The 23051-nt window shown below is 57.7% G+C and overlaps 2 protein-coding genes across 4 annotated transcripts in view; one reads left to right on the forward strand and one right to left on the reverse strand.

Annotated features, from left to right (window-relative positions):
• Bad (BCL2-associated agonist of cell death) overlaps window positions 1-2537 on the forward strand; it is an 11705-nt gene extending 9168 nt beyond the window's left edge. For all 3 annotated transcript variants that reach the window (XM_013021180.1, XM_013021177.1, XM_013021178.1), the window contains exons 3-4: window positions 1241-1431; window positions 2108-2537. In XM_013021180.1, coding sequence (XP_012876634.1) covers window positions 1241-1431; window positions 2108-2230 — 314 coding nt within the window. In that variant the 3' untranslated portion in view covers window positions 2231-2537. The remainder of the gene's footprint in view (window positions 1-1240; window positions 1432-2107) is intronic.
• A 2227-nt stretch (window positions 2538-4764) lies between these two features.
• On the reverse strand, window positions 4765-23045 carry Plcb3 (phospholipase C, beta 3 (phosphatidylinositol-specific)). Its single transcript, XM_013021171.1, has 31 exons — window positions 22899-23045; window positions 20117-20194; window positions 19765-19833; window positions 19534-19674; window positions 19299-19378; window positions 19159-19212; window positions 18997-19072; window positions 18786-18886; window positions 18100-18266; window positions 17879-18025; window positions 16588-16828; window positions 16391-16475; window positions 16118-16304; window positions 14764-14969; window positions 14234-14330; window positions 14070-14154; window positions 13701-13825; window positions 13097-13251; window positions 12842-13003; window positions 11779-11878; window positions 11578-11682; window positions 11087-11178; window positions 7333-7486; window positions 7206-7241; window positions 6876-7068; window positions 6355-6505; window positions 6195-6271; window positions 5983-6072; window positions 5836-5893; window positions 5470-5556; window positions 4765-5396 (listed from the first exon to the last, which is right to left on the reverse strand). The coding sequence occupies exons 1-31, from the start codon at window positions 22995-22997 to the stop codon at window positions 5193-5195; spliced, it is 3702 nt and encodes a 1233-aa protein (XP_012876625.1). The 5' UTR covers window positions 22998-23045; the 3' UTR covers window positions 4765-5192.
• Window positions 23046-23051: the final 6 nt, after the last annotated feature.

Raw genomic sequence — 23051 nt, forward strand, 5'->3', positions numbered from 1 at the left:
AAGGCTAGCGCTCTACCACTTGAGCTACAGCGCCACTTCCGGTTTTCCGGTGGTTTATTGGAGATAGGAGTCTCACGGTCTTTCTTGCCCGGGCTGGCTTTGAACCGCGATCCTCAGATCTCAGCCTCCTGAGTAGCTAGGATTACAGGCGTGAGCCACCAGCGCCCGGCTTCTCCTAGGGGACTTGAGAGATAGGAGAATGGAACATCCACAGCAGGAACCTAACTGTTGGGGACCACCTGGAAGTGGCGCTGTGGCTCAAGTGGTAGAGCACTAGCCTTGAGCTGAAGAGCTCAGGGACAGGGCCTGGGCCCAGAGTTCAAGCCTCATGGCCACCCCCCCCCAAAAAAAAAAAAGGGCCAGTAGTTGATCTGCAGGCTCTAGGCATAAGGCCTTTGAGGACATCCTGTGTTTTCCCCCAGCTCCAAAATCATATCTCCTTCCTAAAGCCTTCTGCAGCACACAACTGGCTGTGTACTCTGCGGGCCTTCCCTGGCTCTCACTGTGTTCCTTAGCTCTGGATTTTCTGCTTCCAGGAGTAAGGTTACGCGTGTGAATTGGCTCTGGGCAGAGAAGCACAGAAGTGGAAGATGCGCATGATTCTCCAGATAGACGAAGGGACCACTGTAAAGGTCACTGAGTTATGACCCACAATACACCTGGGCCCAGAGCAGGCCCTTCACAGCGCTTAGGAGAACTAAGGGATGGGACTGTGCTGTCCAAGAGGAGAATACACTGCTTTAGGGAGTTGAAGGGTGGTTGCCAAGGAAGAAGTGTGCAGCCTGATAAACTCTGGATTCCACCAAATCTGGGGACTTGTAAGCCCCGGAACTTCACACCTGTGTGATCTTATTTGGTGGTAGGCACAAAGAAGACTATTATTATACTCCACAGATTTGGTCCAACCAGGCACCCATGGCACATGCCTATAATCCTAGTGACTCAGGAGACAGAGAAATCAGGATCAAAGTTTGAAGCCATCCTGGGTAGACAAATCCAAGAGTCTCAAGTCAAGTGGTAGAGTGCCAGCCTGGAGCAAGAAAAAGAAGCCATGGGAGTACGAAGCCCTGAGTTCAGGCCGCAGGCCAAGGCACAGCAGTGCCCCGAGCTTGTCTTCGTTTGTTCAGGAGGGAACAGGCACTGTTAAGAGGCCGGCAGCGCTGTGCGCGGGGGATGGCCAGGCAGCACGGAGAGCAAGGAGGAAGGCGTGTCACTTTCGGTCCCTTCACCCTTTTTGCAGGTGCTGGGGCTGTGGAGACCAGGAGTCGCCATAGTTCATACCCTGCGGGGATGGAGGAGGATGAAGGGCTGGAAGAGGAGCCTAGCCCCTTTCGGGGTCGCTCACGCTCGGCTCCCCCAAATCTCTGGGCTGCCAGGCGCTATGGCCGCGAGCTCCGGAGGATGAGTGACGAGTTTGACGGCTCCTTTAAGGTGAGCGCCAGTCCAGGGGCATGCCGGGACTTGTAGTTCTAAGCCACCTCCCATTCACCACTGCTTCCCCACCCTCCCTCCCGCCGAGCGCGCGCGTGCGCTTCTGTGGAACTTCTCCAGTCCCTGGCCACCACCCACCAGTCCTCCCGAGGTGTTCTGAAATTGCCCATCAGCTCCCGTGGGTCTGTTCGTTCTGCGTCCAAGAGGAGCCTGCTGCTCTGGGGGGGGGGGTCCCAGGGCATTCTGGGTCTTGTAGTCCCAGCACACACACACACCCCCCCTCAGGTCTCTAGCGAATCTCTGGGTTTCCCCCCCGCGCCCGCCCCCCACCCCCGCCCCAAGCTCGCAAGCTGCCCAGGTTCCTGGAGCGCGAGGCTCACGTTCAGATGCCTGGAGTTCTTCAGCCCAGCTCCAGGGCGCCGTCAGATCTTAAACTGCTACCCCACCTTCTGGGAACCAGGTCGTCTGGTTCTGGCGCTTCTACTTGAGGTCTTAGGCGTCGCGGTCCCCAGCACGGAGGTTTCAAGTTCTCTCCTGCCCAGTCCCTAGGAGGTGCCCGAGCGTCTTCTCCACCTTTCCTGACCTCTCACTGCAGGGCATGCTGGGAGCCGTGGTCTTCATCGCCTCCTAAGCGGCAGGACAGCGAACCCACTAAGACTTTACTCCTACCCCACAGGGACTTCCTCGCCCCAAAAGCGCGGGCACCGCCACGCAGATGAGGCAGAGTTCCAGCTGGACGCGCATCTTCCAGTCTTGGTGGGACCGGAACTTGGGCCGAGGCTCCGCCCCTTCTCAGTGACCTTTTGTCCCCTTCCCGGAGCTCCACCATCTCCTGACGGCTGCCATCTTGGGTATGGGCGGAAGTCACTTCCGAAGGCCTTGTGCTAAAAGACGGGTTCTGACCTAGAGCTGGATTCCCTTCCGGTGTGATCGAGAGCCACGCAGGGGTGGCTCCCATCGGAAGTTTGGAAGTTTTTAACGTCCACGGGCACCGGAAGCGGTCGCTGGTCCCGCCCTCCCGTGCGGGCACCGCGAGCGTCTCTGCCAAGTCTCTAGCTGAGATTAACCATTCCTCCGCCGGGCCGCTGTCCCGCGGCGCTGCGGCTCCGCCCTCCACTAACGTGCTAATAAATTACGTGCCTGTGTCGCTGCGTGGCCCGTCAGTCGCGTGGGGTTCTGCGGGCCAGGAAAACACTATCACGGATGCGGGGGGGGGGTAGGTCGCGAGGCTTGAACTCGGGGCCTGGGCGCTATCCCTGAGCTCTTTGTACTCGAGGCGAGGGCTCTGTCACTGAGTCGCAGCACTACTTCCGGTTTGTGAGTGGTCTATGGGAGATCAGGGTCTCAGGAGGACTTTCCTGCCCGGGGCTGGCTTTGAATCGCGATCTGATCCTCAGATCTCACCCTCCTGAGTAGCTAAGTCTCTGATCATGTCCTGGATTTATGGATGAGGGAAATTGAAATTCCTTTTGGGTGACATCCAAGGACTCAGACCGACCCGCCCCAGGGACTGCCAGACCCTTATCTCTAATATGGTAATTGGGCGCCGCTGGCCTGCTGGCCGCTGGAATTCTCTACAAACCCAAACTGTGCCGCGGCTCCCCAGGGGGGGTCACTTGTTCCTATCTGGGTCAGTCCTGCGAGCAGCTACTGTGTGGCCGGCCTGGGGCCAGCGCTGCTTGGGGACCTGGCCCGGCGAGCAGGGCGGGGGCGGCGCGGGGTCGCTAGGGAACCAAGAAGCTTCACAACCGGACCTAGAGCGAGCTGGGCTCGCTCAGTTCCAAAAGATTTATTGGCGCCCCTGTAGCCCAGGCCAGTGCTTCGTGCCGGGTGTACAGATGAAATGCGCCACAAGTCCAGCTGGAGGAAGCTTCCCAAGACCAGAGAGGGGGCAGCTGCCTCCAGCGGAGGAGTCCAAGGGTGCTGTGGGGAGGACTGGAGTTAGAACCGCGACTCCAGGGGGACAGGACCTCAGCCTCTGCCCAGGAAGAAGAATGGACCAAAGGAGAGACAGGAAACCAGCAGAGGCAAGGCTGCTAAGGGGGCGCAGAGGCACACCTATAAGTTTGGAGTTTAGCTGGATCTTTTTTTTTTGGGGGGGGGTCTGGTCGTGGGGCCTGAACTCTGGGCCTGGGCACTGTCCCTCAGCTCTTCAGCTCAAGGCTAGTGCTCTATCACTTGAGCCACAGCGCCACTTCCAGCTTTTTTCTTTTTGCTTATGTGGTGCTGAGGAATCGAACCCAGGGCTTCATGCATGCAAGGCAAGCATTCTACCACTGAGCCACCTTCCCAGCCCTAGCTGGATCTTTGGAGCCATAGAGTTTGGATAAGTAAAGGCCGGCCAGTAAGGAAGATGGGAGCCCACTACCCAGGGGCCTGGATGTGGGAGAGACCCAGGAGGTTTGACAGTAGGAGGAATGCTCAGCCAATGATACTCTGCCTAAGGCAGAAGTCCCCACACAGGGAAGGCCCAACTTTGACGGCCTTTCTGGGGTCTCCCCACCCATCGGTTGGCCTCCAGCTACAGCAAAAACAAAGAAAAGCAAACACTCCATTGGCAAGAGATAAGCCCAGATAAGACGCTGCCTTCCTCTGCAGGGAGCAGCCCCAACGCCAGGAAGCTGGGAGAGGCCTTGAAGAGATGCCAGCCTGGCCCTGCTGCCAGGCCCAGCCTTGCCCTCCTCACTGCAGGGGCTGCTGGGGGAGAAGGGGAGAGGGTCTCTGTAGCTCCTCTGGTCCCCAGCCTGGAGCAGTTCCTCCCAGATGGCTGAAGACAGTCTGCCACAGAGACCGAGCCACCTTGCCTTCAGGGCAGGACACCTCCACTTAGCTGTGACCCAGCATACGCAGTCTGTTTGAGGCCTCAGTCTGCTCATCTGTAAAACAGGCACATCATCTCCTTCACAGGGATGAGGGGGACACAAGGTGTCCTAATCTCCGCAACGCCTGGGACTATCCGCTTCCCTTCACCCAGGGGTCCTGGGTAGATCCCCTTTCCACCCATCTCTGAAAGCCCAGCTTCAGCCCACCCATCCCTGATACCGTCAACAGAGGCCCCAGTGGATGATTCTGGGTGTTTGGGTTATATCAAGCAACAGGAAGGGGTCAGGGAAGGCTTCCCGAAGCAGAGCCTGAGCCTCTGCCAAGGAGACCCATGAGAGCCTGGAAGGGAGGAGGGTGTTGGGGAGGAACAGCCAGAACCACTGCAAACCCTGGGCAAGGGGCTCAGATTCAAACCAGCAGCTCTGCTGGAGGTCTGGCTGCCATGCCACAGCCCATTTTGTACCTGAAGAACTTAAGGCCTCACAAAGGAGCAGCAGAGCCACACGTGGACCCAAAGTCCTCTTACCTTGAACCAAACTGCACACAGAATCCCTGAAATCCACTTTTATTTACGTAAAAAAAAAAAAATCCCAAAAATGGAGAAGAAACGTGGTTCCCCCTGCCGCCCAGAGCTCTGGGTCTGCACCCAGCGCACTGAGAAGCCAGGGGAACATGCCATAGGAGTATGCATGTCATGGGGTTGTAGGATCCAACCAGGCCCCTTCTCTAGACTTGAGATTAGGAAGGAGAAGCTGGAAACTAGTGAGGCCCAGAAAGATGAAAGAAGGGAGTTAGTGTGGGGCACTCACCCCAGGTTTAAAAAAATAAAAACTTCTAAAGGTAAAAAGTTTTAAAACAAAAAAAGAAGCATTAGTGTCTTCTCCAGCCCTCTTCCCAGTGCCCGCCCTGGCCCTGTGGCCACCTCTTGCTCAGCCAATTCAGAGGTGTGTGTTCTCCTCCTGGCTCTCCGAGTCAGCGCCGGACAGATGCCCGCTGCTCCCTGGCGCATGGCCGTTGCTGGCACAGGCCACTAGGGACCTGTCCCCCAGTCCTTCTGGCGTCTCGCCCAGCAGGCTCCTGCGGATCTCCTGGGGCAGCCTGGCCCGCTGCTCCTGACACTCCTGGGTCAGCTGGGCTAGCAGCTGCAGGAGGAGCACGGTGTCACAGAGGCCAGGCCAGGCAGCTCATCCCACCAGCCTGCCCCTGGGGCCTCACCTTGGGCTCTTCTTCTGCCAATTGCTGGAGGACCTGCTGCTGCCCAGCCACCAGGCGCTCATGCCGCTGCTTCTGCGCCTCCTCCAGCTGCGGGGATGGCAAGGGCTCAGCTGAGGGAGGCCCAGGGCCCGGGGGCTCTCACTGGCTAGGTACAAACCCAGTGGGTAAAGGCTCCCAGGGTTGTGAGCCACAGGGCACTGCTGCCCACAGCTGGCCTTGCAACATGATACAAGTGCCTCGGGCTGCAGGCCTGGAGGAAGGCTCCGGAAGCCCTTTAAGGCCACATGGCACCGCCTCAGGCTCAGAGAGGGGTTCTGCTGACCAAAGGTAGTGGGTGGGGCTACAGTCCCCAAGAGCCTCACTCACTCTACGGATGGAGTTGACCGATTCAGTGATATGCCTCCGGTTGATTTCTGTCAGCTCCCTGCGGGAGCAAGGAAGGGGGGGTTCAGTGCCCATGCACCCGCCCGGCCTCCCTAGCCCCCAAAGGGCTTCAGGCCCCAACACCCTTACGCCTCCTTCTTATGTTTCTCTCTCGTCTTGGCCTCTGTAATGCTGTTGTGGCGTTTCCTATCCAGAATCTTCTGCAGCTCTTTCTTCTCCCTGCATCAGTCAGAACACAAAAAGGAGGTCAAGGGCAGAACTGGGGGGGGGGTCCAATCCACCTGCCCTTCTCCAGCGACCAGGAGGGCCCACCCCACCCACAGGCGAGATCCTCTGCCTACCTTTCATTCATCTCCTTCAGTCTTTTGAATTGAGTTGTATGTGCATCCAGGACAATCTCCCTGAGTCGCTGCTGAGCCTGGAGACAAGAGGGAGCCAGTGGGTAAGAGGCGGAGGGCAGGGCTGTCTTGGCAAGCTCTTCCTGGCTGCCCCTGTCCTCACCTGTCTCAGGTGCTCCAGCCTCCTTTCAGCCTCTGTGTCTGCCTGGGCCTCCCTCAGCTCAAGCAAGCTCTGCACCTGCCTGTTCTGGAACTCTCGATACTGCTTTGCCTCTTCCTCTTCCTTCACATCTTCCACATCAGTGGCTCCACCCCTGTGGGAAGAACCTTCTGGGTGATGCTGGGTCCTTGGCAGGGAAGAGCAGTGCAGGCTGGCCCATCCCAGCCGGCCCCAGCCACAAGATGAGACATGCAAATCAGGAGGCATTATACAAATCAGGAGGCCGCTAGGGCCAGTAGCTGCACCGTTAGCTCCACACAGGTGATGGGGCTGGATCTGGCAACTGCTCCAGGGAGAAGACTTCAAAAGAGGTGTCACTCCCAGGGAGTGGAGACCGGATCCGCCCTCCTTGCACGGACACACCCCTCTGCCCTGTCACCTAGCACCCAGACTGCAAGCACACATGCCTTCCAATGTTCTGGCCACACGCACAGCACGAGCAGCAAGAGGCAAGGGACACTCACAGGACACCTGGCCCAGGCCGGCACCTGCCCTCGGCCCGTGCCTGGGCGAGGCCATCGAGCAAGCGGCGGGTGAGGGCCACGGCCTTCCGCTGGTGCTTCTTGTGGAGCTCCCGCAGGTCTCGATCCTGCCGGGCTCGCAGCTTCACGAGGGACTTGTGGGCCCGGAGCTCCTCCAGAGGGGTGGGAGCCACCTCTGCCAAGCAAGAGCAAAGGGAGGGGGGATGGGAGGTGGAGCCGGCCCCGCCCCCACCAGGCCCCACCCACAACCCGGAGCACACGATTGGGTGGCACCCAGCGGTGGCCCCGCCCACCATGCGGCCCCGCCCCCACCTGAAAGGATGCTGGCGATGAGATCATCCCGCTGTCCTGGAAAGCAGAGTCCCAGTGAGTCTCTGGAGGATAAGGTGTTGGGGGACCCTCCCCTAGGCCCACCATGGCATGGCCAGGCACTCCTTACCTGGGCTGCTGAGGGAGGTGTTGGTGGGGGAGGTGGCTGGCCCTGGGGGCCGGCGGGGGCTGGTGTCCAGTGGGCAAGGGGTGGGGTTCGAAGAGATCTGGGACCCTGCCTGCTGAGACTGGGACTCCTGGCTTGATTCTGGGCCAGCCTGAGCCTGTGGAGAAGAGAGTACAATATTCTTTCCAGAACCTTCCTCTGATTTTCCAGGGCTTCAATCATCCTTGCCAATTCACTCAGCCCTTTGGGGGACTGGACTCCTATATGACAAGGGCTATTTGGAACCTTCATGAGAGCAAAGAGGTGTAAAAGAAGCACCAGACTCCCTCCCATGTGCTCAGGATCTTCCAGATGGTTCTAGAAAGGCTTGCCCAGCCTCTCAAGTCCTCTGGTATACTTCCACCCTTGCCCAGTCTCTCATCCTCCTTGCTGTGTGGCTTCTGATTAAATCAGCAAAGGAAGTGACCACAGAATGGGCACCAGTCTCTCTGCCAACAGCTCCTGGCAGCCTTAATTGCACTTGTCTCTTTCCTGGCTGCCACAGACCCCATGGGAACTGAGTCTGGCTGCACGTGTGGCTACACCTGTTTCTGACCCTTCCCCACAGAAGCCACCACCTTCTAATGGTTCCTGGGCCCCTACATTTGAAAGGCTTCCTGGCCACAAAGTGATTGGGAACCCTGAACCCCACTTAGAGCTGGAGAAATTCCAGTTGGCCCTGAACTCAGTGCAAATGGGAGAGGTTTTTTGTTGTTGTTTTTTTTTTGGGGGGGGGTCCAGTCGTGGGGCCTGAACTCTGGGCCTGGGCGCTGTCCCTCAGCTCTTCAGCTCAAGACTAGCATTCTAGCACTTGAGCCACAGCGCCACTTCCGGCTTTTTTCTTTTTTGCTTATGTGATGCTGAGGAATCGAACCCAGGGCCTCAGGCATGCAAGGCAAGCGCTCTACCACTGAGCCACCTTCCCAGCCCAATAAACAGGAAGATCAATTTCTTTTTCTTTTCTTTTTTTTTTGGTTGGTTGTGGGGCTTGAACTCAAATGGGAGGTTTTTTTAATCTCAAGAGCCCAAGGCCCCAAGGTGTAGCTCAGTGGTACAGTACATGCCTGGCATATGTGAGGAGGCCTGGGTTTAATCCTCAGAATAAAAAAGTTAAAATAAATGCCGAGTATCAGTGGCTCACGCCTGTAATCCTAGCTACTCAGGAGGCTGAGATCTGAGGATCGTGGTATGAAGCCAGCCCCGGCAGGAAAGTCCATTAAATTCCTATCTCCAATAAACCACTAGAAAACCAGAAGTGGCGCTGTGGCTCAAGTGGTAGAGTGTTCAACTTGAGCTGAAGAGCTGAGAGACAGCACCCAAGCCCAGAGTTCAAGCCCCGAGACCAAAAAATAAAAAAAAAAAGATTTAACTTGTAGCCGGGTACCAGTAACTCACACCTGTAAATCCTAGCTACTCAGGAGGCTGAGATCGGAGGATCACAGTTCAAAGCCAGCCCAGGCCAGAAAGTCTGTAATTAACCACTAGGAAACTGGAAGTGGAGCTGTGGCTCAAAGTGCTACGGCATTAACCCTGAGGCTGAGGTCAAGCCATATGATTGATCAAAAACCATCTCACATTGCCTGGCAGATGTTCCACTGTTCAAGCCATCATGCCCTCAGTCCTTTTTGCTTTATTTTCAAATAGGGTCTTGCTTCCTCCATTCCCAGACCTGAACCACAATCTTCCTATTTGCTTTTGCTATAGCTGGGATGTCAGGTACAGAACTGCACGCCCAGCTTTTTACAACTGCAATGTAGATCTCACAAACTTTTTGCTTAGGATGGCTTTGAACCACAATCTCCCCTCTTAGCTTCTTCTTCTTCGTTCTTTTTTGGCTGGTCATGGGGCCTAAACTCTGGGCCTGGACGCTATCCCTCAGCTCAAGGCTAGAACTCTACCATTTGAGCCAGAGTGTCACTTCTGGCTTTTTCTGCATATGTGGTGCTAAGGAATTGACCCAAGGGCCTCATGCATGCAAGGCAAGCACTCTACCACTGAGCCACCTTTCCAGCCTGGAGATGGATTTTTCTGGCTTTGACTGTGATCCTCAGATCTCAGTCTCCTGAGTAGCTAGGATTACAGGCATGAGCTGATGGTGCCTAACTTTTTTCTCTTTTTGTCTTGTTTGTTCATTTACCTGTCTTTGGGGAGCATAAAAATGGAGGGACAAAGGGTGAACAAATGTAGCAGTTGTACTTAGTAGACACTACTTTTTTTGTTTTGTTTTTGGCAGTCCTAGATCTTGAACTCAGGGCCTGGGCGCTGTCCCTGAGCTGCTTCTGCTCAAGGCTAGCACTCTACCATGTGAGCCAGGGCACCACTTCTGGCCTTTTCTGTTTATATGGTACTGAGGAATCAAACCCAGGGCTTCATGCATGCTAGGCAAGCACTGTACCACTAAGCCACATTCCCAGCTCATGGACATTATTTTGAAAATGAACTATACAACTTGTGGGTGGGGACAGAAGGGAAAAACTGGGAGAATGAAAGGGTGTCAATGTCCAAAGAAATGAATTTATTGCCTGACGTGTGAATTGGTAACCCCAGGGCTGGGAAGGTGTCTTAGTGGTAGAGTGCTTGCCTAGCATGCATGAAGCCCTGGGTTGGATTCCTCAGTACCACATAAACAGAAAAAGACAGAAGTGGCACTGTGGCTCAAGTGGTAGAGTGCTAGCTTTAAGCAATAAAAAAAGCTCCAGCTGGTGCTAGTGGCTCACACCTGTAATCCTAGCTACTCAGGAGGCTAAGATCTGAGGATCATGGTTCAAAGCCAGTCCATCAGGTAAGTCCGTGAGACTCTTCTCTCCAATTAAGTATCAGAAAACCAGAAGTGGAGCTGTGGCTGAAGTGGTGGAGAGCTTGCCTTGGTCTGAAAAGCTGACTGACAGCACCCAGCCCAGAGTTCAAACCCCATGACCAAAAAAAAAAAAAGCTCAAGGGCAGTGCCCAAGGCCCTAAGTTCAAGCTCCAGAACTGGCAAACATAAATAAATAAAATTATAATAATTAAAAAAAAAGAAAAGGGGCTGGGAAGGTGGCTCAGTGGTAGAGCACTTGCCTTGCATGCCTGAGGCCCTGGGTTCGATTCCTCAGCACCACATAAGCAAAAAGAAAAAAGCCGGTTCAAGTGGTAGGGCACTAGCCTTGAGCTGAAGAGCTGAGGGACAGCACCCAGGCCCAGAGTTCAGGCCCCACAACCGGACCAAAAAAAATATATAAATAAAATAAAAAAAAGAAAAGAAATTCCATAGCCATTAAACCTACTGAACCAAAGCAGCAGAAACCTTGGTCCAGTGCTGGATGCCAGGCCGCTTTGAGCGGAGTCTGACATGAGCAGCCCATCGCCTCAGCGTCCCGTATCTGCAGGGGAGATGGCAGGAGCAAAACAGGGGCTGGGGACGGAGCTCCCACTAGCTGGGACTGGGAGGAGCTGGGCCCTCGAGCATTCCTTTGGCTTCATTTTCTGGTTGAATGAGAGACTCCAGGAACAGGGAAGAGGCCCTCCAGGCAGAGGATAGGTGATGAATACATGAAGTTTTGGAATTTGCAGTAGACACTGAAGAGCTGAGCTTGGGGAAGGCAGCCAGAGACCTGGGCTGGGCAGCCAGGATGACACAGATGAGACCACCTTTCCCACCCCACGTACCCCTAGCCTACCTCAGTGATGCCCCCAGTCCCCAGGAAGCCTTGCTAGGTGTATCCCATGCACATGCGCTCACCTCGCTCTCCCCAATGAGCGCGGCCAGCTGCTTGGCCCGCTGGTCCATCAGGCTGACATGTTTGATGGGGTTGATCAGGGCCTCTGCATAGTCTGGGAGAGCAGAGCACAGGAGATGGGCCCAGACCCAGCACCCTCACCCTCCCCCCATCCCGCCCGCCAGGGCTTTGGCTTCAATGAAACCCAGACACTGCCTGGTTACCATCTTTTTTTTTTTTTTTTTTTGGTTGGTTGTGGGGCCTGAACTCTGGCCTGTGTGCTGTCCCTCAGCTCTTCAGCTCAAGGCCAACACTACCACTTGAGCCACAGCGCCACTTCCAGCTTTTTCTGCTTATGTGGTGCTGAGGAATTGAACCCAGGGCCTCATGCATGCGAGGCAAGCGCTCTACCACTGAGCCAACTTCCCAGCCCCTGGTTACCATCTTGAACTAGGGCCAGTGGTCTCAGCCTCCCTCAGGGACAGCCCTCGCCAGCCTACCCAGCCCCGCTCACCCTGGTGGTCGTCGGGGATGTAGTCCGAGGCCTCAGTGTAGATGAGCAGGGCTGGCAGGCAGAGCGGCTGGTTGGCTTCGTTTCGCAGGCAGACATAGTGGTACCCTGGGTGGGTAGAGGCAAGGTCAGCTGAGCCCAGCCAGGTTCCTGGACACCCTCCACCCCCCACCCCGCCCTGAATGAGAGCACCCACAGCCTCACCTGAGCGGATCGCAGCCACAGGCAAGACCCGGTGCCCCACGAATCTGCCACCTTCCTCAAATGCTGCCACACGAAGTGAAGCCAGAGTGGGCAGCACTACCTGGGGGCCCAGACGGTGCCGAGTCACGGAAGGAGCTACAGCCACAGGGGCCACCAGGCCACAGCCACCAAGGCCTCGGCACAGGCACAGGCAGGCTGACCCATGCTAACTGTGGGCCACTGTTGGCCCCACGCGGCTGGCTGACCCCCACCTCCACAGCCCAATAGAGGGCAGTGGTCACCAGGTCCTGAGACAAGCACAGGCAGACTGAACCCTCAGGGCCACCGTAGCACAGGTCAGGTCCTCACCTGACCTACCACCTCAGCAACTTTAGAGCGGCTCACATGCCCGTAATCCTAGCCACTCAGGAGGCTGCGGTCTGAGGATCGCAGTTCCATGCCAGTCCGGGCAGGAAGGTCTATGAAACTCATCTCTTAACTAGCCAGCAAAGAGCTAGAAGTGAGCGGGGTACTGGTGGCTCATGCCTGTAATCCTAGTTACACAGGAGGCTGCGATCGGAGGATCATGGTTGGAAGCCAGCTCATGTAGGAAAGTCTGTAAAACTCTTATTTCCAATTAACCAGCAAAAGAAAAAAAAAGTGGTGCTGTGGCTCAAGTGGTAGGGCACCAGCCTTGAGCCAAAGCTCAGAGACAGCACTCAGGGCCTGAGTTTAAGCCCAAGGACTGGCACCTAATGTGTGTGTGTGTATGTGTGTGTATGTGTGAATCTGGTAAACATTTCTTGGTTGTGGACCAGGCTGTGAGTGTTAGCCTGGCCTGTGTGGGACCATGGAGGTGGAGGAGGGAGCTTGGGGCTGCGGTGCCCAGCAAGCACATCCTGCCTTGGGACTGGGACTCCTCACTGTGGGGAGCAGCAGGAACCCCCACTTTCTCCCTTGTGGTCTCTCCTTCTCAGAAGAGGCAGGAAAGCCAGGCCTACCGCTGGGACACACGATGTCCCTGCCTCCTGCTTCCCACTCAAGAAGCCCAGCAGCTTGGCCATGGGGCGCAGCGCCCGCTCACCTTGGGGAAGTCGAAGGGCTCCTCGTCCCACACGGGGTTGAATGAGTTCCCCTGTGAGGTCCGTGTGCGGTATTTGCGCCGCGTGTCCACTGGGAGACCAAACATGTCCACCTCCACGTAGATGCCCACCTTCCTGTCGGACAGGAACTGCCCCGAGATCACCTGGGGGCGTCCAAGGTGGGTGAGGCGCTCCGTCTCACCCTGAGGATGCCCCTGGCTGGGGACGGCCCTGGCCTGTGCCCTCCCAGGCCCCACCTTGACCCGCAGGGCATTGGCCACAATGCCATCCACGATGACCTCGGTGAAGGGGTCGAAGGTCTTGTCCGGCCGCCTCATGAACTCGGGCTTGAGCAAGTACCCACTTCGCCCATTGTACTCAAACACACCTGCGTTGAGCTGCATGGGCACGTCTGGAGGTGACATGAGCAGGGCAAAGGTCAATCAGGGGCCAAGTGAGGTCAGGGGTCAGGTAGGACAGTGCTATGCACTGGGTGAGCCAAGAATCATCAGGGGTCAGGTAGAGTCCAAGGCCCAGAGTCAGGGTAGACTCAAATGGTTCAAGGGCCTAGATTCAGGGTCAGTCTGGATCTGGGTTTGGATTTAGGATCTGGGATTAAATAGAATAAAGAGGTCAGTAGAATAATGCCAGGTATGGTGGTACATGCCTATAATCCCAGCTACTGGAGAGGCAAAGGCAAGAGGATTGTGGTCTGAGGCCAGCCTTGGGCAAAAGCAACACAAAAGGCCTTTGGGGGTGTGACTCTGGTTGCTGAGCTAGCGTGAAGGCTCTGAGCTCAATCCCCAGTCACGTCAAAACCAGAGACGTCGGGAAGACAGGAAGACAGGGGCCCGGGCTCACCCAGGGTCTGGAAGTTGAGCGCAACAAGCTGGCAGCCCACGTTCCAGAAGAGCTGGGGCATGTAGTTGGACGAGTCTACCCGGGTGCCCTTGGGGTAGATGCGGCTCAGCTGCTGCTTGTTGTATCTGGAGTTGGCAGTCAGGGCCACGCGGGTGCCAGTGCCTTCCCTCTGCGGGCCTCTACTCCCACCACGAGCCCGGCCTCCATCCCTCTGCCCCTCCATCTAACCAGGCATGTAAGGCATGCAAACCCGGACCAAGCCTGGGGCCAGGTTCTGCAGGGCAGGCCCTTCTGCAAATGGCTTAAGTGGGCTCAGAACCCCAGAGGCTCCAGGCCCCCACCCCGGCCCCCAGCGACTGGAAAAGATACTCCACAAACTCCAGGGGGCTCTTGGTCAGCTGCTCCATGGCCTTGGTCTCCACAAAGGACGACATCTCAAAGCACTTGTTCCTCTCTGGCGTGGGCAGAAGGAAGGTGTGAAGCCTGGCAGGACTCCACAGGGCCAGCCCTGCCAGTCACCCAGCCACACTCACTGCGAGCAGCCTCGAAGGACTTGAACTTGACAGGTTCAATGTAGTTCACAAGAGTCGACATCTCCTCAGTGGCATTCACCTCACTGCTGGCTGTGCCCTGCAGCCCCACAACACAGTCAGCGGCCAAAGACGCTCCCTCACCAGCCTCTTCCTCCTGTACTCTGGCCCTACCTCGGGGCCTTAGCACATGCTACTCCTACTTCCTCTGCTTGGTCTACTCCATTCTCCCTGCCCTCTCCTCCAGTTCTATGCCCTAACTCGCCCCTCCATGACCTACATCGTGCGCATCAATGTTTATTTTCCTGTCTGCTTATTTATTTTTGGTAGGACTGAAGTTTGAACTCAAGATCCTTAAGCTTTCTAGGCAGGTGCTATTCTCCATGCTTGTTTCTTGCAGTCTCCTATACACAGGCCAAACATGGAGGGTAGGGTAACATCTACCTCGTCCACAGCCAGACCCAGTGCCCAGCACCATGCCTGACCCCTAGTGGTGCTCAGCTCCCCTCCATGAACTTGCTTGTGGTTCTGACCTCATCTGTGGTTGGCTTTTTGGGGTCTGTTGATTCCTCCTCTTCTTCCTCTTCCTCGTCATCTTCACGGTCTGCAGGTCCAAGAACATCAGGGCCCCGGGGCAGGCTCTCCTCACCTAGGGACTTCTGGGGCTCCAGTCTGGGCTTCTCCAGCCCCATCTCTTCCCCATTGCTCAGGCCTGGGCAGCTGTCAGAGCTGGGGGACCCTAAAACGGGGGGGGATCACAACACGTCAGGGGTTAGGATCACACATTAAATCCCAAAGGAAAAAAGCCCCAGGGTTTGGGGGGCCAGGGGAACATTTAGGATGGCTTGGGAAGAGATAGGGATCAGAATTGGATAGCATTAACATCAGTGGTAGTTCAGGGGTCACAAGTCAAAGGTAAGAATCTGAGTTCTATAGAGCAGGGAGGCAGGAGGGTGGCTCAAAGAACAGGGGCACAGTGGCTTTGACAGCAACATCAGGGTAACTGTGGGCAGGATGAGATTCACGGTCAGGCAGAGCCATTCCCAATAGGAGACTACACGAGGTGAGCAGAGGTCGGTCATGGAAAAGGGACCACCACAGTGGTAGGACAAAAGCTGGTGCAGGTGGCTCACGCCTGTCATCCTACCTACTCAGGAGGCTGAGAGCTGAGGATCATGGTTCAAAGCCAGCCCAGGCAGGAAAGTCCATGAGACGTTTTTGGGGGCCCGGTCGTGGGGCCTGAACTCTGGGCCTAGGCGCTGTCCCTCAGCTCTTCAGCTCAAGGCTAGCGCTCTACCACTTGAGCCACAGTGCCACTTCCAGCTTTTTTTTTTTCTGCTTATGTGGTGCTCAGGAATCAAACCCAGGGCCTCAAGCATGCAAGGCAAGCGCTCTACCACTGAGCCACCTTCCCAGCCCTCCATGAGACTCTTATCCCCAACTAACCACCAGAAAACCGGAAGTGGTGCTGTGGCTCAAAGTGGTAGAATGCTAGCCTTCAACAAAAGAACTCAGGGACAGTGCCCAGGCCGACTTCAAGCCCCACGACCAACAAAAAAAAAAGAAAGAAAGAAAAGAGAGAGAGCTGAAATTAAAACGCCTTGGGTGGGTAGAGTGTGTCAGAGTCAAGGAACTGCTCAGGGACTTGAAGATTCCACCCAGAGTGTGGGGTGTGGTGCACTGAGGTCAGAAGTCAGAACTCAGATCCCTGCCCAGGGCGGGGAAGGAGGCTTTGGGCAAAGGGAAAACAAGGTCAAGGAGTTTCGAGTTGGATGGAGCCAAGCTCAAATGGGGCTTCCTGATCTGTGTGCTGGGAGTCAGGGGTGAGAGGTCATGCCCAGTGCAGGCTGGAGGCTGGGGAAGGTCACAGCGGAGCCCTGGCCATACCGAGCTGGGGCGAGGAGGGCTCGGTGGCAGCAGAGCCTTCGCTCAGTGCCGAGTTGCTCTGCTCCAGCGGCCGCTTGCGCACGGAGCTGCCCGGGACACCGGTGCTGGGCCGGTGTCGCTTCTTGTTCTTCACCAGGATGCGGCCCATCAGGTCTTGGGGGCTGGGCAGGGGGACCCCCGGGGCCAGCTGGACAGGAGTAGACAGGTTGGGACCTGCTGAGGAACCCCACTCCCCTGCCCTGAGCGCCCCACCCAAGCACTGAGTCCCTATACCGGGTACTTGTCCAGGGGGTCAATGAGCAACGCGTCCCCAAAGATGGAGCGACAGTACTCGGCCATCTTGGCCTGCTGCTTCGCCCTGCAGGGTCCAAGGCCAGAGGTCAGAGGTCATCCAAGAGAGCATGGGGGGGGAGGGCTGCGTTAGGCCCCCCACCCAGTATGGAGGTTCTGGGCAGACGGGGCCCACTCACGAGTCCACGTGGTTCTCGAAGGAGAGAATGACGGGGTAGGGCGAGGTCTTGAAGGCGGTTTCGGCGATGGCCTCCAGCACGTCTCGCAGGGGCACCTCGGTGGTCATGGTGAAGCCATGGGTGATGAAGGGCTCCTCTTCGGGGGGCCGCCCCTTCCACACGTCCAGCTCCACACAGCGGCAGCCCCACAGCAGCGCCTGGCGGTACATCTCCACCGACGAGGTCCCAGCCAGCTGCCCCGCTGCGGGCAGAGCCACATCACCATCACCACAGGGCCAGGCCCGGGGGGGGGGGGGGGGGGGGCTAGCTGGAGACACACAGTCCCGCCTCCCGCCTCTCACTGTATGCCCGTAATATTTCTCCCAGGAGCCTCTGGGACAGGGCCTCCGTCCCGCCCCGTCCCGCCTCCTAGCCTTGTGTCCTCCCTAGACGGCACTTTGGCAGACATCTGCCAGTGCTTGTAGCCACGTTCCTTCCTCTTCTGGGGTTCATCTTCTCTCAACTAAAGCACTCAGCTCCCACCTCCCCACCAGCCTGAATGGAGGGTCTCCTGCCCACCCTCATAGCTGCCCAGTACCTCACCAACACCTCCCTGTCTCCACTTAGACCTCCTCGACCCTGGAACAGCTTTACCACCCCATGGCTGGGGTTTGAGGGCCCCCTCCCTACCTCCAGTCTACTCCCCACCGAGCACCTGGCATCCTTCTAGAAGACACCAGGTCACATGCCTTCTCTTCCCTGATTTACATTTCCAAAATGCTCTCCCCCTCGGAGGCAGTCCAGAGGCCTTCTTTGTCCCTGCCTCCGCTCTACACCCCTCCACGCCCCTGCCCCTGCCCCCGCCCGGGGCCCCCTCGCCCCCCTCCAGCTTTCTGCTGGTTAGCTGAAGATGAGTCTCTCGGATTTGTTTGCCTAGGCTGGCTCTGAACCGCCACCTTCAGATCTCAGCCTCTTGAGCAGCTAGGGTTACAGGAGTGAGCTACCAGCATTCCACCTCGTTCTGCCTCTTAAAACCAACAAGCAATCCATGGCCAGACGTCCAAAAAGGCTGTTCCTCCGGGCCCCCAGCTGTGATGGGCTGAGCCCCATCCTGAGGCATCTTCTCTCGCCCCGTGTCCCTAGGACATGGCCCATGGAGACACTCGCTCTCCAGACGGACTGCTCCCCCCTCCACTTCCCCAACACCGGCCAATAAATGCAAACAATGAGCTGGAAGAACCATGCCCCCAAAAGGAGGTAACACAGAGACTCTAGGGCGGAGAGATTGAGGGCACCACGCCCCTGCGCCCACCTGTGAGGTAGGTGTTGTGAGAGGAGTTGATGAAGTAGGAGCTCAGCGGCTGGGTCATGTCCATGCTCAGATCCAGGGCCTCCAGCGGCAAGATGCCGTTCTCCTCCCCACCCAGGTAGCGGCTGAAACCCTCCATAGACATCTGGTCTGGGGTGGGGGCACGAACAGGTCAGCTAGGCCCTTTCCTGCCCATCCCTACCCCCCAGCCCCGCAGCGCTCACCGCGCTCCAGGAATTGCTGGTTAGGTTCATACTTCTCGATGAGCAGCCGGGCCTGTGAGGGCCGCAGGGGCGGGTAGAGAACCTCATTCAGTCTCGGGTCCCTTTGCTTCTGGTTGATGAAGTCCATGAGCTGCTCCAGGGTCAGGTATGGCTTGCCCTTGGCACCTCTGAAGGAGGGCCAGATGCCACGTCAGGCCACGCCCACACCCCATTCTCACCCTGGGAGAGGAAGGCCAAGGCCCGGGGCCTCTGCAGATGGTACTCAGGGCAAATCGCTATCCCCTCTGGGCCCCAAGTTCACTATCGGCACCCCCCTGGCCACCCAGTATTAGAGCAGCAGATAAGGCTGGCATGGACTTTAGCTTTGGAAACAGCTAAACACCCACCCTATTGCCCACCCTCAGCTCCAGCCTGCCTGCTGCATGGGCTCAGGAAAGTCCCAAAATGCCCCTGGACCCCTGGGTTCTCATCTGCTGGGTGGGCTGAGGAAACCACCCTGGCAAAGAGGGTCTAGGGCTGCCCTTCACAGAGCTGGAGACCACGGCTCTGAGTGTGGGCACATCTCAGCAGGTCTCCTTCTTTCCCCTCGGCGCTGGGGGACTTGCAGCCAGCACCCCCTCTTGCTGAGTTAGAGGCTGACTAGGCTGAGGCCAGCCATGGGAGGCCAGGGCAGGGGGCTGCCTCACATCTCCAGCAGGATCTTGTCAATGTCTGGCCGCAGACACAGCTTGTTCAGGAACCGCTCGAAGATTTCCAAGGAAAACTCATCAGGCCGGATGGACTCACTCTGGGGGTGAGAAGCGTGGAGTAAGAACCTGGGGGCAGCAGCAAGACCCAGAGAAATGTGGACCCCCAGGCCACCCTGCCATCCCTGCCCCCAGTCCCTGCCCTACACACCCGGTTGAAATTGAGACCACAGGATTCCAGCGCTGTCTCCACCCGCTTCTTGTCCGCTGAGAACATCTTCAGGATGCTGAGGTGGGTGGGAGGGGTCAGGGTCAATGGGGAGGTCAAAGGTCAGGGCCGGAGAGGAGCTGCTAAGGGCAAAGGGAAACTCACTTCTTGACTGGAATCCGTCCATCCTGGTTCACCTGCAGCTTTAGTTTTGTGTATCTGGGGAGGCGGGTGTGGGGGTCACAGATGGGGTAGAACCCCTTGAATCCCCACCGTCCCCCACGGTAGGGCGGTCAGAAGCTCACGCTTTACGCAGGAAGGTATTCCGAGAGGCGTTCTGAGCCAGGATGTTCATAGCCAGCTTAAACAGCTCCTCAGACCAGACCTGGGATCCAGTACACAGGGGGGGGTGAAGAGGGGACCGCGGGGCTGCCAGAACCCTCACCCAGAACCAGGTTTGCTTCCCAGTAAGTCAGAGAACAGCCTAGAAGGCAGCATCAGCAAATGAGGCAGTAAGTGATTCCCCCGGCCCAGGCCAACCTTCACTGTGTCATCCTGCACCGCCATGAAGTTCAAGAAAGTGGTGTTCACCGGGTCAGGCCCGGCCACCACAGTCATCAGCTTCTCCTCCAGCCGGGCATCTGGGCCCCCAAAGCCCAGCACTTCCCGAATCTTGGGGTCCTGGGTGGTGAGAGCAGGGATGAGGTAGGGTGGGTGTCCTGTCCCCCCACTGCCTTGCTCCCCCCCCCAGCGCCAGGTCCCATCGCTCACCTTGGGCAGGCGGGCATAGCGGCCCGTCCGAGTGTCCCTGATTGAACTAATGTCCAGTGTGTCCACCTCCTGGGGAACACAGCAGCCAATACGGGGGTTCTGAGAAGCTGCAGGTGAAGAGTAGGAGCCTCCCCCCTCCCAGCTCTCCATCCAGGCTGGGGAGTGGCCAGCCCCTGGCTGTGGCCCCAGACTCAGCCCCCACCCATAGCACTTCCTGTCTGGGGAGCCTGGGAGAGCTCTGGCCAGCAGCTTCCCCCCCCATCCCCCCCCAGGGCAGGAGGAGGGCAGGGCAAGGGTCTGCAGCAGGGGCCCAGGTCCCTGTTGTGCAAGCTGCACCGGCAACCACTCTCACCATGTTGGGTCCTGTCCAGTATAAAAAGAAGCCATTGGGGTCCACACGCAGGGTCACCAGGTTCCGACTGGAGGCCTCCTGGGGACAGTACAGGACAACAGGGCTCAGGAGGAAAAGGCTTGGATAGGCAGCCTTGGCCCCTGGACCCCCACTAGTAGTCCACCCATGAGCCAAAAGGCAATCTCATCTGGCCTACAGGTCCTCCTCAGGACAAGGCCTCGTCCTCAGAGTGACCTTCAGTGTTCTGGCCCCAAGGTCCCTCCCAGCCTCACCTCCTCTGTCCTAAGATTCTGTCACATGGGCCACTCACCACCTTTTCCCCAGCTCCCAGCTCTGCCACCCTCATTACTATCTATGGTAAAGTATTTGTTCCTATCCCGGGTGGCTCACGCCTGTAATGGTCGCTACTCAGGAGGCTGAGGCCTGAGGATCGCTGTTCAAAGCCAGCCGGGGCAGGAAAGTCTATGAGACTCTAATCTCCAATCAACCACCAAAAAGCCAGAAGTGGAGCAGAGACTCAGGTAATCGAGTACGAACCTTGAGCAAAAGAAAGCCAGGGACAACGGCCAGGGCCACAGTTCAAACTCTAGGACTGGCATACATATACAAAAAAAAGTTCCTTTTTTACCTGTAGTGATTCCCCCACCCCTACCCCATCTCAGTGTCCACACAAGGACTGAGGGCGCTGGTCTCTTTCAGATTGTTTGTAAAATGCAACTGGGATCTGGAAGTCTGCCCTCCATTGTCAGGTCCCCTTAGGACCTGACAATGACAGGCCAGTCACGCCTAATCTGCCCTGCACCTCAGGGGACCCTCACAGACTCTGGTCCTAACTGCATCTTACAAAAGCCACGGTACCCAGAAGGACTGGGCAATACACACCTTCTTCCCCTAAACTGATCTGTGACCCCCTGGCAGCTAGGGCAGAGGATCAGTGGGGACTGGGGTGTCCAAGTGGCCAGGGACATCTCTTCCATCCAGAAGAGGACCCCACCTCGGGTGAGAGGCCATTCAACATACAAAGGCTTCTGACCCCATGGCTCCATCCTGTGTGCTAACCACCCGAGAGGTGTGTCCTGTTGTCATCCCATTCTACACAGGAGGAAACTGAGGCAAAGAGTGACTCTGGCTGGCCAAAGGTCAAAAAGAGGAGCCAGAGCCAGGTGTGGCATGGCATGCGAGTGATCCTAATGCTTAGGAGGCTAAAACAAGAGGAGGAAAAGTCAGAGGCTGCAGCATAGCAAGACGTTCTCTCACACAACAACAAAGGGGGAGAGAGCCAGGGGTGGTAGACAACAGAGTTCTGTGCAGTGATCTGTGCAGTGGGAGCCGAGGCCCCACCTGCAGGAGTCCAGCTCCTGACCTCAGCCACAACCCCAACAGTGGGACCAGGCTAAGAACCACATTCCAGACCTCAGTTTCCTCTTCTGGAGAATGGGGATTACACCAGCCCCGCCCACTGCAGGCTCAGCTTTCAGGAGAAGGCAAAACTGATCAGAGGAGAGGAGACAGGAGGACCCCAAACCTTTAGTTAGGGATGCATAGTCCTCCCCCAGGGAGCCCCAACTCCTCCTGGGGATGCCCAACCCTTCCCCATGCTTGCTGAGGGCCCCCAGTAGTGCGATTGGGGGGGCAGTTTTATGGATACTACCCCCAGGGCCTCCATGGTCTCTCCCCAGGGGTCTGGCCACCAAAGACAGCAGGCCCTGGCTCTCGGGTCTCAAGTCCTGATCAGCACCCCCACCCCACCCCAGGGCCTCTCCTGGCTCCCACTTCCTTATTTGGGTTTATCACACTGGAAGGAAAAGAAGAAACTTTTCCCTTCAGGCCGGCCTAGGAGAAACGGGGGGCTCCTTGGCACCCGTGATTCCTAGGCACCCCCCAGCCCGCACACCTGCCACTCAGGCCACGCCCCCAGTCCCTCCCTCCAGCTCCCACGCCTGCCCCACCCAGCCGGAAAGGAACCCAGCGTCTTCCAGGCCTGTGGCCTGACTGGGAAGGAACAGCCAGGCAGTTCGGCCGCCCCGCCGGGTGGAGGCCCAGGGGAGGAGGGGCCCCAGGGGCAGAGGAGGGGACTGTATGAAAACGTGGGTGGGGCCCAGGATCGGGATGGGAGCCGCAGGTGGGCATCTGGGCATCAGGACATCTGGAAGTTCAAGGGGGCAGAGCAAGGAGAAAAGGGGGGGTAGGACTTATTGGGGTTTGAAGTCCTGAAGCTAAGGAGTGGGGAGCAAAGTTCCCTGAGGTAGAGGAACTTGGGGGGGCAGTCTCCACTAGGGGGTGACTTGGTGCTCCCACCTGAGTCAGAAGCAGGGTGCAGGGGTGCCGGCCGGAGAGGGTGAGAAGTGATGAATGGAAGAGGACGGTTCAGGCCACAGCACTGGGAGAAGGGGGGGCCGCGGCTCCCACCCGGGACGAGGGTCCCTGAGCCGGCTGGGGAGTCCAGCGCCCCACTAGGGTCAGCGGACCTGACCGGGATCGATCGGGAATCAGAACCGGTCTGATCAGGGAGGGGTGGGTGAAGGCGTTGGAAAGGAGGGGGGAACGGGTTTATTGGGGTTCAAAGTCTCGCGCCAAGGAGTGGAGAGGCCAGTTTATCAGAGCCGAGGGACGGGGCTGGGGGGGACAAAGTCTTTCCTTACCGGGACGACTGGGGACAAGTTTCCGGAGCGCCCCTGAGCGGCGATGGGGGGGGGCGCCGCGAGGAACCGGGGCTGGAGCGAGGATCCCCGGCCCCGGGCGCCCCGGAACCCGGGCGGCGCGGGGGTCCCGCCGCACTCACCTCGTCCCATTTGATGAACTTACTCCCGCGCCGCAGGGTCTCCACCACGGTGGGCGGCTCCAGCTGCAGCGCGTGGACGCCGGGCCTGGCGCCCGCCATGGCCGAGCCGCGGACGGCTCGGGGACCCTCGGAGCCCCGACGGGGACGGACGGC

This window comes from Dipodomys ordii, unplaced genomic scaffold, assembly GCF_000151885.1.
Source record: "Dipodomys ordii isolate 6190 unplaced genomic scaffold, Dord_2.0 Scaffold54, whole genome shotgun sequence".
NCBI classification, from domain to species: domain Eukaryota; kingdom Metazoa; phylum Chordata; class Mammalia; order Rodentia; family Heteromyidae; genus Dipodomys; species Dipodomys ordii.